The 16,445-nt window shown below is 39.9% G+C and overlaps 2 protein-coding genes and 1 non-coding gene across 4 annotated transcripts in view; 1 reads left to right on the top strand and 2 right to left on the bottom strand.

Annotated features, from left to right (window-relative positions):
• Positions 1-1,227, bottom strand: part of LOC131984536 (FERM domain-containing protein 5-like) — a 97,071-nt gene extending 95,844 nt beyond the window's left edge. The window contains exon 1 of the mRNA XM_059349384.1: positions 944-1,227. Within this exon, the coding sequence (XP_059205367.1) occupies positions 944-1,045 (102 nt within the window). The 5' untranslated portion in view covers positions 1,046-1,227. The remainder of the gene's footprint in view (positions 1-943) is intronic.
• Positions 1,228-4,353: 3,126 nt separating this feature from the next.
• trnah-gug (transfer RNA histidin (anticodon GUG)) lies at positions 4,354-4,425 on the bottom strand. The gene has a single exon. It is a non-coding gene; the product is annotated as a tRNA-His (tRNA).
• A 332-nt stretch (positions 4,426-4,757) lies between these two features.
• cry5 (cryptochrome circadian regulator 5) lies at positions 4,758-14,165 on the top strand. Of its 2 annotated transcripts, none has more exons than XM_059355035.1 (11): positions 4,758-4,861; positions 5,495-5,714; positions 5,820-6,014; positions 6,134-6,252; positions 6,475-6,629; positions 10,227-10,367; positions 10,600-10,767; positions 10,926-11,066; positions 12,725-12,876; positions 12,957-13,189; positions 13,542-14,165. In XM_059355035.1, exons 2-11 carry the CDS (start codon positions 5,500-5,502, stop codon positions 13,601-13,603), a joined length of 1,581 nt encoding a protein of 526 aa, XP_059211018.1. In that variant the 5' UTR covers positions 4,758-4,861; positions 5,495-5,499; the 3' UTR covers positions 13,604-14,165. The 2 variants fall into 2 exon arrangements, with proteins under 2 accessions (XP_059211018.1, XP_059211025.1); XM_059355042.1 differs by having other exon boundaries at positions 4,764-4,861; positions 5,498-5,714.
• Positions 14,166-16,445: the final 2,280 nt, after the last annotated feature.

Here is a 16,445-nt window from a genome sequence, read left to right as displayed (position 1 = left end):
TAAAGCTTAACTCTGCAAACATTCAGCTTTAATTTCTGGAGCCAAACTAGTAATTGTGCTTCCTCTTACACCACTACTTCAGCTTTCTTAAGCAATCGAAGAGACTAATGCACACTGTGTCTTCAAACCTATATGGTCCCAAGAAAGTTTGGACCACTTAGGTCTTGCTGGAAGTGTGTTGCATTATTGGAAAATGCTGCTTTTTGTGAATTTACTTGGGTGGATTATTTTCACAATCACATTAGCTTTATCAGCAGAGCAGAGCCTATTCTTCCTGTGGTGCACAGCAAAGAGATAATCCATGGTCAAATCCAGGGTCAGTCTGAAGGGCAAATTTACATCAGAGGACATGACAACGTCTTTAAGAAAAAATAAGATATGTCACCATCTATTTAGACTGAATAGAATATAAACAACATTAAACCTTCTCTGGTTATAGACCAAATAAGAAAAAATCTGATGCCTCTGGGTGTCTCATGCAGCCAGGCGATCCAGAAATCCTCTGTGAGCCCTGCACTGAAATCGTTCAAGATCAGATCATCAGGATTTGTCTCATAATGCATTTAAACCAATGCAAGCAGCAGCTTAAACCCATATTTTAGTATGTCTTCTGCTGTAAATCCAAAAGTGCTAATTAATAATCCTTGATTTTGCTACGCAATGCACATCATGACGTCCACACACAGGTATGCTCTATGACGGAAGCATAATCTGCAGCCCATTGATGACAGATGTGTGGACATAACACAGCAACACTGAAATCTGTTTTTGTGACATTGCATGAAGTTAAGATAGATGACACATCCTTTGCAGAAGACTGAGAGAAAGGGGAGATGAGCAGGGTTAAAGTCATTTTACCTGACCACAAGCACGTTACGTGCCAATAGCACGTCCTTCCACAACAAGGTGATTTAGGAAACAGGAAATGTGAGTCCCCACTGACCTGAATCGTGCAGGTGTACTCCGAGTCGTCCAGCAGCCTCACAGTGCAGTTGCATTCCCTGTCCAGACTCCTGATGCTGCTGCTCATCAGTCGGCTCAGCATCTTCTCGATCGTCTGTGTACGGGACCAGGGAGAAGGGCGCACAGCACATACATACAAGTTTGTATCTTCTGTCACGTTAACGACGTCCCTGTTGTTTAGTCCAACACCTGGTCAGCGGCAGCGACTGTGCGGAGCGGCGGCGGTGTTGCATCGTTTTATCAGTGTGTGAGCGCTGACTGGCCGAGGTGCCACACGGTGCGTTTGTGCAGCCAGTGAGGAGTGGAAATAGTGCTGCTGCACTCTCTCTGGTCCGGTTAGACTGTCACCCCTCACCACACCTTCTCCCCCCGTCTCCTCGCCGTTGCCATGCCGCTCTAATGCTGCTGGGCGGGCCGAGGCCGGTGAATGGCGAGTCTCTCAGCCAACGGAAGCAATGACTGAGATGCTGCCTTCACAGAGTTATCGACTGGAGCCGAAATTCCGATAGGCTGCCGTTCGTCGTGACTACAGCCACATGGTTGGGGATGATAACACAGTGGGGGGCCTCAGTTTCACAAGTCAGACAATGTCCAGGCTCCTTATGCTGCTGAACAAGTTGATGAACGAACTGACTGATATTCAACATTTTACCACGAGTAGACGAGGCGTTTAAACACATGTAAAAGTAGAACCACTCAAAATAAACATCAATATTAGCCTACATTTACTGTAATATGAACTACAAACCCTTAAATACATCTACTTAATATCCTCAATTACCTAAACGCATAAGTAACCAAGCACGAGCCAGATAATCCCTTTTACTACTTTGTTGCTCACGCTCTTTGTTTAATTGCGAGATTTCCGACAGAACATGAAGGGAGCAACAGATTTTAACATTGTTTCCCCTCCACAGGTTGAATACCTGTCCAGCACTTCTATGTTATAAAAACATTGTTTCCATCTGATTACATTAGACTACAGATGGTAGACTTTGACCACAGTTAGTTTGATAGAAGAGCTTTGGGCTTGAAAATGTATACTTTCCTAGATGTAGGCCTATTAAAGTATCCTTAAAACTTTTTTTTCTAAAAAGCCCCTCATAGCCCCTCATAACGGTTCGATAAGGCTACCTTCAACATCTCAATTGATTACTGCAGAGAATCAGGATCTGTTGGGTGAGTTTGAGCCATCCTCTTAGCAGTATAGGACTATTGTTTCCTTCTGGTGGTGCTTTACGGTAAGGACAATGATGCAGGAGAAAGGCTACATGTCAAAGTATTGAAACCCTTTAGCCCCATTAAATTAGGCCAATAGCACGCTGTGAAATTATTCCACTACAAGTGCTTTCATAAGCTTACTTTAGTAAAAGTATCTAAGCATTAGCAGCAAAATGTAGACCTTCTTAAAGTATTAAAAGTAAAAGTATGGAAGACCGGGGTTGTTTGTCACACTTTTTAGGCTACTCTTACTTGCATTTCTAAAACAGTTTAAAGCAGTCCTTGGCCTACATTAGATCCATTACAATACAATTTTCCCTTTCATTCTAATAGCTTTTTTTAACTCCATCCATCCTTTCTCGTCCGCTTATCCGGGGCCGGGTCACGGGGGCAGCAGGCTAAGCAGGGCATTCCAGGCGCCCCTCTCCCCAGCCACAACGTCCAGCTCCTCCTGGGGGACCCCGAGGTGTTCCCAGGCCAGGCGAGAGATATAATCCCTCCACCGTGTTCTGGGTCTTCCCCGGCGCCTCCTACCAGATGGACGTGCCCGGAACACCTCTAACGGGAGGCGCCCAGGAGGCATCCTTACCAGATGCCCAAACCACCTCAACTGGCTCCCATCATTGACACTCTGAACATTGTGAACATCAACCCGATCACAGACTTGGGATGTATCCCAAAGTGGTGGGATCCTTCCTTCAGAGTCGGGTCCTCCAGAGACGAGGCCAGAGTCCTTTCTTTCACTCTAATACCGCACAAATGGAACAGCCTTCAGAGTTTTCAGGTGTGCATCATTGCGAAATTGGACGTCCTGCTTAAATTCAGCGCTGCAGTTTAAAAACAGGTATTTATTATAAATAACAATAAAGGATGATAGTGGACTGTTGGTCCCTGTTAACACAATAAACGAATGTATAATTTTCTGAATGGCATAGCTATATATTATTTGCACATAGTACATCATCATCTGATGCATATAAATTAATTAACAATAACTTTAGCAATTGAAATGGCATTAATTAACTTAACCGGCAATGTATCAAGATGATGTTTATTATCTTTTAGCTAAATATTCTGGCATTTGTTTATGTATATGTTTTTGCTTGACTTTGAACACACATTTTGTAAGTTATGTGATAACATTCAGTGTAAATTGAAAATACTATAAATAATAATTGTTAATGAGTGGGGTTATGATAAAAATAAATTGTTTGTTTGTTTGTCTTTTAAGCTAGAGACATCAAATTACTTTCTCACCATCAATACATTTCAATATGAACCACTGGTTGTAACAGACAGGTGTGCCATGTGTGACAACCAACCATCTCCACCCAACTTCTCAACCAAGGTTTTATGCTAGCTACCAGGTCTTTAGCTAGCCACTAAAAAGAAGACTAAAATTGAAGTTCATACCTTGCACTGCTTAATAACAGATTGATTTTAAAAAGTCTAATGGCCTACAAACTTTATCACAAAAACAACACTAACATAAAAATTGCAAGATTTTTTTCACAAAATTGCCAGATAGAAATGAGTAGACACCAAATGTTTTATATCAACATGATGAAACAGCGCCCTCTAGTTTGGCTGTAGTATATCACTGTGACAACCAACCTGTGAAACACTGAACCCCTGTTTCCCTATATAATGATCCCTTAAGTGTTTTAACATTATAACATAACCATAAAAAAAAAAAAGTTTATTTACCTTAAGAAGTAGGTGGATTTTCTCAAAGGGAACACTTTCAGTTTCTTTCACTTTCGTTCAGTTTTTCAGAAACATTCACACTGAAATTAACACATGATTTTTCACTGGACTCGAAGGGTATGCAACATTGTAATCTGACAAATAACAAAATGTGTTAGAAACAGTTATTGGAGTAAGGGGTACAATATCTGCCCGTGATGTAGCAAAGAAGAACTATAAACCTGCATAAAATTGAAATAACTTAAGTGAAAGTACAACGAATTTGTAGCCTTTTAAAGTCGTATTTCTTGTATTCCCCCGGCTCCACCATTGAGACTATCGTTATAAGACGCTTCTAATGTCAAAAAGCTTTTCATACAGGAAAATACTTATTTCCATAAACGGCTTTGGCCAGCAATAGCAAGACTAACAACAGTAAAGTGTTGCAAAATACAGCTCATCTGCCGTGACATTGTCCCACAATGCCGTGACCCGGATTCGAACCGGGGTTGCTGCGGCCACAACGCAGAGTACTAACCACTATACGATCACGGCGAGCTACGATGAGCTGGCGGGTAAGAGAGAGTCAAAACATGGGGTGTTGAATGACACCATGTTACAGCGGGGTTGGTGTACGTAGAGAATAGTCTCCTTGTACTGATTTCCGCTCCTTTATCATACTTACAGTCAACGCGGGGGACACATAATCTGCACATTTCATTCACTTATCTGTACACAGTCACACTTTAAAAAAACAATTTCACTGAGGTAACTTGCATCATAGCTAGTATTGTTTGCACAATGGTGACATCTAGTGTACAAACCGACAAACTGCAGGCAGGGCGACATGTGGCTTCACCAGCTCTTCTCTGATTGGCTGGCTTCGCTGTACACGTAAAAAGAGTTTCCCGTTTTGTAACACAAGCCAACGTGCTGGTTACCAAACACAGATCTATTAGAAAAAGACCAAGTGTGTTACGGCAGAATTAAGGTAAGCTTACATTACACGACTTATGCATCACTTGGGTTTGACTTGTGCATGTAAACTCACTGCGATATTTTGTTACCTTGTTGGTTTGTTCTATCGGCTCCGTGTTAACAAATCTCTTCATTGTTTGTGCAATTGTTTCGTGTAGTTGGTCTGGGAAATGGGTGCATGCACCTACTATGCATCATTTTAATTTTAGCATTTGGAATTTAAGTTTTTTTTTTTTAATGTAAACTCATATTGTTACATGCCACCATTTGAACCTGCAGCTTATACTATGGGTTACTAGGGGTGCTGGAAAGCCTTGCAAACACATGTTTAATGTGGTGTTTTCAGTGCTTAAAACGGCTTGAAACTAGTGTTATATATATATATAATGCAAAACAATTTAGCACAGGTGTAAGGTGCTGGAAAAGTTCAGGAAAATGCACCCTGAAAATAATTTGAAAAGTGTTTTGAATTTGATTTTGGAAAATGTGTAAAGCCCTGTAAATTGCACTTTGTGTTGAACTTCATTTAACCTTGCACCCATTTTTAATTTTACACACAATGTTTGTGTAACTCTGTCCGTATCCCTCCTTCAGGGCTCATAGCCGAATAAAAATAAGTCTAAACAAATGTCTGATGTGTTAACAGCAGGCATGGCCCATATATGTATTCACTGGTTCCGCAAGGGACTCAGGCTGCATGACAACCCAGCACTGATTGCTGCCCTGAGGGACTGTAAGGAGCTGTACCCAGTGTTCATCCTGGACCCATATCTCCATAACAACACGTGTGTGGGTATCAACCGCTGGAGGTTCCTCATCGGAGCCCTCAAAGACCTGGACTGCAGCCTCAGGAAGCTCAACTCCAGGTAGTGTCACGAGGAGGATATTCAAAAATATCACTTATTAAAGTAAGTAAGGAAAACTTAAACATAATTGCTTTATTATATTGTTGTGTTTTTCGACACCTTCAGGCTGTTTGTTGTGAGAGGGAAGCCAGAAGAAGTGCTCCCCACACTGTTTGACACGTGGAAAGTAACAAAGTTGACCTATGAGTACGACACAGAGCCCTACAGTCTGAGCCGGGACAAAGCGGTGACCGCACTGGCCAAAGAACATGGAGTCGAAGTCATCTACAAAATCTCACACACTATTTATGATGTAGACAGGTAAAAATCATGCTAAACACATGCATATATTGTTGCAGTTTATACTGAAACACGTAATTTCAGGGTCGTTTAAGACTGCTGCATCATAGATATTTTTAATGTTTCTCATGTGTCTGTAGGGTAATTGAGGAAAACAATGGGAAGGCTCCCCTTACTTTTAACCGTATGCAGGCAATTGTGAAGACTCTTGGTCCACCAAAGAGGCCAATCCCTGCACCTACCATGGAACATATGGAAGGTACTACGAACAACACTGGATGACAGTGAACTATCATGTCTTTTTGAAACCTTGTGAGATCAATCAGTGTAAAATAATAATTTGGCTTCACTTCTGTAGAGCTGTCAGGCCGTCCATCCTAATATGCAGTCCATGTTTTACATTTTAAACGTTTAAGAAAATGTAACTATTAAGTGTCAAACTTGAGCAATGGTTAAATGAAATATAACTCTTCTGTAACAGATGTTAAGACTCCTAGTTCAGAAAACCAGGAGAAGAAATATGGGATCCCAACACTGGAGGAGCTTGGCCACGACACTGCAGCTCTTGAAGAGGAGCTGTTCCCAGGAGGAGAACAGGAGGCTCTGAGGAGACTTGATGAACATATGAAAAGAACGGTATTTCACTTTCATACACATTTATTCATTCTGTCCACAGGACTAAAGGGTTTTTGACACTGTAAGTCACTGCTGGGGCACATGAAAATAAAATTATTTAGACCCCTTCTAAGAAATCCAACTTGAGTGGAGAGGTTTTTTTCACCAGAATACAAATCAACATAAATATTTTTTGTAATTAAATTAAATACAATTGTTATTATTATTATTATTAGTTATAAAATCAAATAAAAATGTATTTGACTCCTCCTCTTATACAGCAGGCACCTGTGCACCACATTCCAGAATTCTGGGGGAAAAAAAAAATAAAATAAAATAAACGCTGCATCCGTATCCACATACTAAGCACTCAATGCTCAATATGTTTACTATCGTTCAATATACTTTTGAGTAATTGAACAGTTGTATGTTGTCGTTTTTTTGGACATACTGAACAGTGATTCGCACGTCCCTTCCTGAGAGCCTCCTTGCTGCTTGGAGACGTAAACATGGTAATCCTCAGCGACATCAGTTCTACTGGCAACTGCAACACCTGACAGGAGGCACCATGAACCTCCTGAGTTTTTTTCTTCTTGTAGGAGTACTTTGGCTGTTAGAAAATGCAAAGTACAGGCATAGTTGTATCTCTCTTTTTAAAAAATGATCTTTATTTCTGGTGTTCCCTGGTGACACATACCACTAAGGCTGAGTCCTTGCTGTGATGGACTCGGGCTCAAATCCGGCCTGTGATCCCTTTGCACATGTATGTAAATTGTATCAATAGAAAACATCAGAATCATGCTCACACAGGTGAAGCATTGAGAAACAATGATAAGCAGCATCAAACTGAAAAAAGACAACAAAAACTAAAGAAATCTAACGTGAAATACAGAAATTATGCTCTGGTCACTGTCTGCCATCGTTTGTAATGAGTGTATCATCACCAACGCATTGCATTGTGGGATATTTATGATTGTTTGTTTGCATATAGTAATAGTTCACCAGAAATAGTATGCAGTTCACATACTATTTGTTTAACACAATGGTTTCAGACATACTAAAAAATATTGCGTGCTGTGTTAGCATACTAAATAACAGTTAGTTTGGATATTCAGTGTGTCAACATGTTCTAGAATGACATAGAATTGTACAGGGGATAGAATCCAACACCCAAATCCATTGTTACACAGTAGGAGAATAACAAGTGTTTACAGACAAACATTCACCACTCAAGTGAGAGCATATACAACATTCAACACAATGGAGAAACTGGGAGCCCAACATCTGTACATGGACCTCTGTAACATCTACAAGGCTGAGATCAGGGTCCTGTCCAGAGACATAGAGGTTCTTCAGCTGCAGAGCCAGGAGATGAAACAACACTACAGAGCTCTGATCTCAGCTGAGAAGAAGGACCAGGAGGCCATGCTCCTGGAAATAGAGGAGCTAAAGAATGAGCTTCAGAAAGCTGAAACCATCGACAACTACAAGATGAGCAGAGAGACGGTGGCCTGCCCCTCAACAGTGGAGGAACTTCGACAACAACTTAAAGAGGAAAAGAGAAAGCATAGAGCTGAGAAGCTAATGCTTATCACCAAGCTCACTGAGGGCAAACTGGAGCTGGAAGAACTCAACCGGGCTGAAAAAGACTTGAGGATCCAGGCTGAGGCTGTGGAGATCGCGGAGACTCTCTTGCAGAAACTGAAAGACATGCAGAAAATTGAGGAGACTCTTTTCCAAAGACTGGAGGAGGCCCGGACGATCACAGCGAAGCTTTCAGTTGAAAGCCAGATGCTCGCTGACAAGCTGAAGAAGGAGCAAAAGAAGCAGGAAGCTCTGGTTCAAGACATCATGGAGCTCACTCAGATGCTTCATCAAGAAAAGGCTTTGAGGGTCCAGGCAGAGAACAACGAACTGGAAGCAGTAGAGATCATAGAAGCTCTTCAGAAGAGAACTGAGCTGCGAAGAAGGATGAGAAGCTCCTGCTGCAACAGGAGACTTTCAAGCAGCAGAGGGAGGAGAAGAACCCCCCACTAACACCATCAGCCCTCTTCGATTTTAGAACAAAATTAAAATAAAAATGTAAAAAAATAATCATTTTAAGCAGATTTGGATTCTTTGGAGTGTTTAATATATTCAAAGGTGATCCTCAAGGTTAATGCGGATAATGACATCTTTCTGTGTTTTATATGGAATTCTACTCCATTAAAATGACAGTCACTGTAAGCTTGATGTATATCAAAATAATGAATTTAATGCATGAGAATCCTTATTGGTAGAGTTTCTGCTCCCTTTGCCCTTGTTAATAGATGATGACGATAATAGATCATTCATGTTTACATAATAGATGCATAATCTATCTGTCCAATTAGGTGGCTGTAAAACTGGCAGATGATACTCTAGTCGTGCTTTATTGTCAGTGTGTCAAAAGTGAAAATCTGCTATTTGCCTGAATATTAATTTAATCATCAAAAACACATGATAACATACCCTTTTTCATTTAGCTACAAACATTTTGGTGTAAAAATATTTTTTTTGTTGCCATAATTAATTATTGATGATTTTGTGATTAAGTTTTTGGCCATTATTCAAAACCATAACTCAGGAACAGAAGGGGAGCCAAACCTTGTTGCCTGGTTGAACATGTGTGTGAAGCATCTGATAATTTAAAAAATAATTTGTAGCACACATACAGGTGCATCTCAATGAATTAGAATATCATAGAAAGATTATTTACGTCAGTAATTAAATGTAAAAAGTGGAAATAACACTTAAGATAGATTATCCATTACACACAGAATGAAACATTTCATGTCTTAATTTATTTAATTTCTTCTAATTATAATGATTATGGCTTACATTTAATGAATACCTAAAATTCAGTCTCTCAAAAAACTATTATTACAAAAGACCAATTTTAAAAAGTATGTTTAATATGGAAATGTTGGCCTCGGAATAGTTGTCCATCTATATCCACTCAATTCTTGGTTGGGGCTATTTGACTTGAACTACAGGAAATTGACTTTTCCACGATATTCTAATTTATTGAGATGAAACTGTATTTGATCATTGTATGTGTGTGTGAACTGTCATGGCTGTATGAGTTTTGGACAGACACAGATGGAAATGCAATGCTTGGCTGGTTGGTGGAAGCATACAACCACGAGGCTGTAACTCTATTTACACATGCTAGAGCAACAAGGTGAAACGATCTAATACATGATCTGTTAACATTGTTGGTGTATCAGTGGGTGTGATGTGGTCTACTATGGCTTTTCTCATACAGGATTTACAATTAAAGACATTTATATTGTGGGCCAAAACTATGTCAAATTATGCATTGTTTTATATCTTAATATCACAAAGTATTCAAATGTAGTTGAAAACACTTACAATATACATATATATTTTCGAACATATTTATTAGAGTTTATTTTTTGGAGCTCCAAAACTCCCTTGATTTATAATATAATATAAGAGCACAAATAGATTCGTCGTATTTCAGTGTTATGATGTAAATTTTTTATCCAAAAATACATTTCCTGGGACAAAAAATCTACACGTCTCCTCTTTGACCCGTATCCTGCCTCTGGTTGACATTGTTTCCTCTTCCTTCAGGAATGGGTGTGTAGCTTTGAGAAACCACAGACTTCTCCAAACTCTCTGAGCCCCAGCACCACTGTCCTCAGTCCTTATGTCACTTTTGGCTGCCTGTCTGCACGCACCTTCTGGTGGAGGCTGACAGACGTCTATCAGGGGGTGAGTGCCAGTTCCGTAGGTAGTAATCTATGCTAGGAATAACGCTGAACAAATTCTGGCCTATAATGATATTGTAGCTCAGTCTCCCTGAATGTTTTATATATTTAAACTTTTATAATGTTGACGTAAACTGTAGCTGTGAATGTTTTACTAGTGATTGTCACTTTGAAATTTGTTAAAGCTTGGCTTGATCTGACTTTAGTGTATGTGTACTTGTTTTTTGTATTTGCAGAAGAAGCACTCAGCTCCTCCAGTATCTCTGCACGGCCAGCTAATGTGGAGAGAGTTCTATTACACCGCTAGTGTGGGTGTCCCTAACTTTAACAAGATGGAAGGCAACCCTGTATGTACCCAGGTGGACTGGGACACAAACCCTGAATATCTGGCTGCATGGAGAGAGGTACTGTGTCCTTTAAAATTCTTGTAAAAGAAAATTATATAAAGAGGGTGCATGTTTATGCTGTTGAGGAAAAGATTTGATGACCATTCAGTAGCATCACTAATTTACTGCATTGTTAACACTTCCGGTCATCCTGGATGTTGTTTATCTCCCTGCAGGCTCGGACTGGTTTCCCCTTCATTGATGCCATCATGACTCAGCTGAGGCAGGAGGGCTGGATCCACCACCTCGCCAGACACGCTGTAGCTTGTTTTCTCACCAGGGGAGACCTGTGGATCAACTGGGAGGAAGGTCAGAAGGTGTGTAAATTTACTTTCCTTCATTGCTGCTGTAGATTAAATTAAGGGTTTTTTAAAAAAAAAAAAAAAAACTCTACGTACATCTTTCCAGATGGTTCCAAGAATGTTCAAACCAAAAAATTCTATAATTTTTTTTATGGTAACGGTGCGTTTCATTTGGGTGCCAAATCCCCTTTAACCCTTCTAAGTTGCTGTAACTTCTGGTGAAACACCAGGTGGTGTGTCAGAGATTAATTGTAAATCATAAAATACCACAGCTTTATACTCAGTAACAGTATTAAAGCATTTTTCCAGGAACACAGCATCATTTTTTCATCATTGCATGACATTTTGCAGCAGAGTAATCTAGTAGAGAGCTAATTTATTGGAATGATATTTCAGTATTGATCCAGCTTACTATGATCTGCTACTGTGAGTGGCTTATGCCAGTCATCAAGCTTAATATGGTAACATTATAATTTTATATTGCCCCCTGCTGGCTTGCTGCACTGTTGGTCCTAAACTCTGCCCCCTACATGTTAGTGGATGGGAAATTAACCCAACTAAAAACTCAAAGTACGTGTCAAATGCATTTTTCCCAAAGTTGGTTTCGGTCTTTTAGGGTTTTATTTAGTTATTTCTTATAAGTTTGGTAAGTAGTTATTTAATGCTATAAATGTGGGATGTAACATTATGATTGGCAGCTAGAATTGCGCTCTGATTGCAACATACTATTAGCCTGGGTATACCCAGACTGCCTTGCGCGCTCAAATTTAATTTCAAACTGCGGCGGAGTCTGGAAACCAGGAAGGATTCTTAGCCCTGTTTTAGGGATCCAATCACAGAGCAGGGAGGGACGGCAAGACGATGACGCTTACTACTCGGCACTCGGAAGCTTGTAGTTTTCCGGATGCAACATGGCTGCTGCAGACGCGAAACTCTCTTTAGCTGTAGATGGTGTTTTGTTATGGTAGCGGGGCTATTAGCGTCGCTAGCGGCTATTAGCGTCGCTAGCGGCTAATAGCCCCGCTACCGCGGACAGCGGAGCCGCCGAGAGGCCCGCAGCAGCTTGTTTATTGCCCATAAAATCAGTGGATGTGTGTGGCTGAATGACATGAGGGGGAAAATAAATAATCTTGCAGAAAGCGAGAACTGGAGGAGCAAAGCAGCAAACAACACTCTCTCACAGACACACACACAACAAACATCCATTTCTGTTGCTCTACTACGTCATCTGGTATAACTGATCTGATTGGCTAAGAGCTACCTACAGACGCTTTTGATAGACATTCTAAGCGTCCAATAAACAGCTCTGGAGGATCGTAAACCACACCTCCTCTACGGAAAAATACATTGCTTGTTGCCAGACTAGCCCTCATTTGAGAATAGTCTGGTGTTAGCCAGGCTAACATACTATAGAGTAGGCTGACTGGTATAAATGACGAACAGTTGAAACCAACAAAGTAAAGTTGGTCATGGTCAGAATGAATCACATCTACTGTCACAGTTGCATTGTGATTAATGTAGGCACCAGGTTTTGATAAAGAAGGAGAATACATGGAATAAAACATGTATCATGTATTGTTATATAATATCTGCATTCATTTAGAATTTTTTTTGTTACGTCCATTACGTCATGAGTCTGAAAGTCTTTTAACACTTTGCTGACTGCCCTGAAGGTGTTCGAGGAGCTTTTATTGGATGGCGACTGGGCTCTGAATGCTGGAAACTGGATGTGGCTCTCAGCCAGTGCCTTCTTTCACCAGTTCTTCAGGGTCTACTCCCCGGTCGCATTTGGAAAGAAGACAGATAAAAATGGAGACTATATCAAGTAAGATCATAAACCTAACAAGTTATCACAAATGATGCATGTACTATTTGAAATAATTTTGCTTCCACTCTACTTTATAGAAAGTACCTTCCTCTTCTCAAGAAGTTCCCAGCCCAGTATATTTATGAGCCTTGGAAAGCCCCACGCAGTGTTCAGCAGGCAGCAGGATGCATTGTGGGTAAAGATTACCCGCTTCCTATTGTGCAGCATGAAGTGATCAGCAAGAAGAACATCCAGAGGATGAAGTTAGCTTATGCCAAGAGATCCGCTGACAACACTAAATCACCCAACAAACCACCCACCGAAAAGAAAGGTATATTTTATCAGAAATGTATCTCCTTAATAATCCCTAATGTTCAGTCATGTTTGAGGGAAATCCTGCTTCTATAACCCCCCAAAATTCCGCCCCTTTAGGGGAGACATGTGGATACCAATCTCAGTTTTCCCCTTGCTAAAATTTAGCCTAACTTTTGAGCATTTTTGACCCCCTTCCCAACAAAAGATATCATGACATGGTATGATATCTTACCATTGCATTCCTTTGTTCTTTAAGTTTCATATGATACCAGAACCTTAAGCTTTAAAACAAAGCCCACTACATCCTCTGAAAGAAAAAAGTGGGCAGGGCGTTGAGGTTAATACTTCTCTTGATGTTTTTGTCCTAGGTGTGAAGCGCAAGGCTCCCTCTGTTGTTGACATGCTGCAGAAGAAAGATAGAAGAAAGTGATGGTACACAAATCCATGCAAAGTAATAGAGTTATTGTGTTATCTATGACTGTTCATTACTAATCACTATATATATATATATATATATATATACATATGGGTTGAACATAACTGTACAACTATATTACTGAAAGCTATAGAGACTTGTGTCATTTTGCTTGTTTACTGCTTTTTCATACACCCTTTATTTGTATTGCTTTTTACTTTTTATGTTGTATCTATTTAAATATGAAGGTGTTTGGTTATACTTGAAGAATGTTTCTTGCATGGATGTCAAGGTAAAACCCTCTTAAGGCTTCAGTTTGTATAAGACAGGCTGTGTCTGCTGGCCATTTTATTGTTTTTCTTCTAACTGAAATGATAAAATGCCTTACTGTTACACCCTAGGAACTGAATTTTTATCTTATACTCTTTACATTGTATGACTACTCAGGTGCTAATTTTCAATAAAAATTAAATTTGCACGAAAAAATGATAGATGTATCGATAGATATTGGCATACAAGGTGATGATTTTCACTGCCTATTTTATCAGCTAAAGTGATAAATATTGTCATTATCTAATTTGCGTTCACTTGTTTTTTTAAAGCAAAATATCACAACAAAACAAATCTTTTCCCAAGTTTTCCGAGTAGAAAATGGCCAAATTCAACCTAAGCAAGGACACTGGTGGTATTCTCTCACTGTTACCAGTAGAGTGCACTGTAACCCAACCAGCAGTAAAATCACTTTGTATGCATCACTATATCATTTATTTAGTAATTTGGATATGTTTAATGGGCTTTAATCTGATTTTTAGAATGTTTATTAACACATTTGTCAGGAGGATGAAAAATAGTGATGAGTAAGAAATATTTTCGGGGCAGCTATACTCAACATCACTGAGCAGAAGACATTTATACTTATCTTATACTTATATGAATCCCTGTCGCACCCTCACTTGAAGTGGCCCTCAGTACAACTACATGCATTTGAGCATGAAATCTTAAAAGTTCAGCGTAAAAATGCACAAAATTACAATGCTTGCAATTAATGTTGGTCTACTGTTCTTGCACTGAAAAAAAAAGAAATCACAGTAAGTGGTTATTTTTTATTTGCTTCAAACCTTTTGTAATCCTATTTATACTGTTATACATGCATTTGAGCATGAAATATGTTAAGTTACTGTCCTGTAAACATATTTAAAATTGCAGTTTAATATCTGGTTAAGTGCACGGTCCTATATGTGGCCCTGTGGTAGTGTCCATGAAAAATTGTGGCCCCCTCCAGCATTTAAGTTGCCCATCCCTGATCTACATAGTGCAGAGAAAGACAAAATATTCCAAGCCTGTAATATAAAAAGATCAAAAGTGATATTATTTAGGATAATCTATCTTATCTCATCATACATACAGTGTTTCTTCTCCCACGCGTAAAGGTCCACTTCATCATCAGCGTGCTGTGATTCCAACCGAAATGAATTTTCCAGCGTCTTCATTCCTAAAATGTTGAACTAAAAAACTACATTTATCCCATGCATCACAATGACCATCAGCCCCTGTCTAATCAATAACTCCGGCTCATTAGTCATTACAAGCAAAATACTGTATGTTTACAATCTGTGCATGTGATTGGCTGACAGCAGTGTGAGCAGTCGTGATGTGTGTTTCTGTGAGAGTGTGTGGGGCACACAGCTGTCCTTGGAGGTCAAGTCTTCTCCTGTTTCTGCTTCCTTGGAGCTGACACTGGTGTGAATATCCAGAAGATGATGTCACAGCTTCAGCAGCGGGCCAGACGGCGATACAAAGCCAAGCTCAGTTTCCACAGAGACCTGTCAAACATCAAAACAAATGTCCAATTGCGTGTGTGTGTGTGTGTGTGTTTTGGGGTACACTTGGCACTGGGCCAACCTGCTAATAAACTCATGCCAGAGCAGACGGGTCTGGCTACAATCACTTACATTTATCTGATATTTTTCTCCAATATTGCATGTTAATAAAGACAGTCTTGTATATCATATATCTTATATTATCGGTATGTATTCTGCAATTTTTGCCTTCGCCCCAGGAGAATTCATTAATCTCTGATTGAAATCCCATTTATAACAGCCTTCACCCCTGTTTGTCCACTGGTGTGCTGGCCCACTCCCTGCAGGTCCATGTCAACACCTCACAACTCACACCATCTTGAATCTGGGTGCTGCAATATCCCAGTTGGATTAGAACAGCCTGTTCCCATGCAGCTGGTGTTTCATGTAGCTCAAATAGTAGAGATTTATCTCAGGAGTTTATTTGCTCCACAGGACAGCAACATCAAACAGTGAATTCCAACTTTCTATAATATCAAGTCTGCTAGTTTGAGGGCCAGGAGAAGGTTCAGCCTTGATGATGATATGACCGTGATGTTTAAAAGAAAGAAAGAATCTTGTTAATAATTCACATACAAGCACGATTCCATAAAAGTTGGGACGCTGTTGGAAAAGGTAAATAAAACCCAGTGCAATCATAAATAAATGCTTATTTTGAATTTGACACCACATTTTAATTAAGTTGAGACAACAAAAGAACAATACTCAAAACACACCTGTTTGGAACATTCTATGGATTAAAGGGTTAATTGGAAACAGGTGATAGTATCATGAGTGGGTACTCACTCAGTTGTGGGCCCGAGCTTATCAGAGGTGGACTGATGCAAAGTGGAAAAGTGTGCTGAGGTCTGATGAGTTCACTTTTCATATTTGTAATATATTTTTGCAAATCATGGACACTAAAGGACCACCCAGATTGTTACCTGGACAAAGTTCAACAATCAGCATCAGTGATGGTATGGGGGTGTTAGTGCACATGGCATCGGTGTCCCCCATTG

The sequence above is a fragment of the Centropristis striata genome, chromosome 2 (assembly GCF_030273125.1).
Source record: "Centropristis striata isolate RG_2023a ecotype Rhode Island chromosome 2, C.striata_1.0, whole genome shotgun sequence".
Lineage (NCBI taxonomy): Eukaryota > Metazoa > Chordata > Actinopteri > Perciformes > Serranidae > Centropristis > Centropristis striata.
Note: the sequence above shows the minus strand (reverse complement) of the source record. Positions and strands in the feature narration are given on the sequence as shown.

Bases quoted from the DNA above. Each gene is read 5' to 3' on its own strand.
- cry5 (XM_059355035.1), top strand. From the start codon at position 5,500: ATGGCCCATATATGTATTCACTGGTTCCGCAAGGGACTCAGGCTGCAT. The intron at 10,768-10,925 runs GTACTGTGTCCT...ATCTCCCTGCAG, and splicing joins ATCTGGCTGCATGGAGAGAG to GCTCGGACTGGTTTCCCCTT. The intron at 11,067-12,724 runs GTGTGTAAATTT...ACTGCCCTGAAG, and splicing joins ACTGGGAGGAAGGTCAGAAG to GTGTTCGAGGAGCTTTTATT.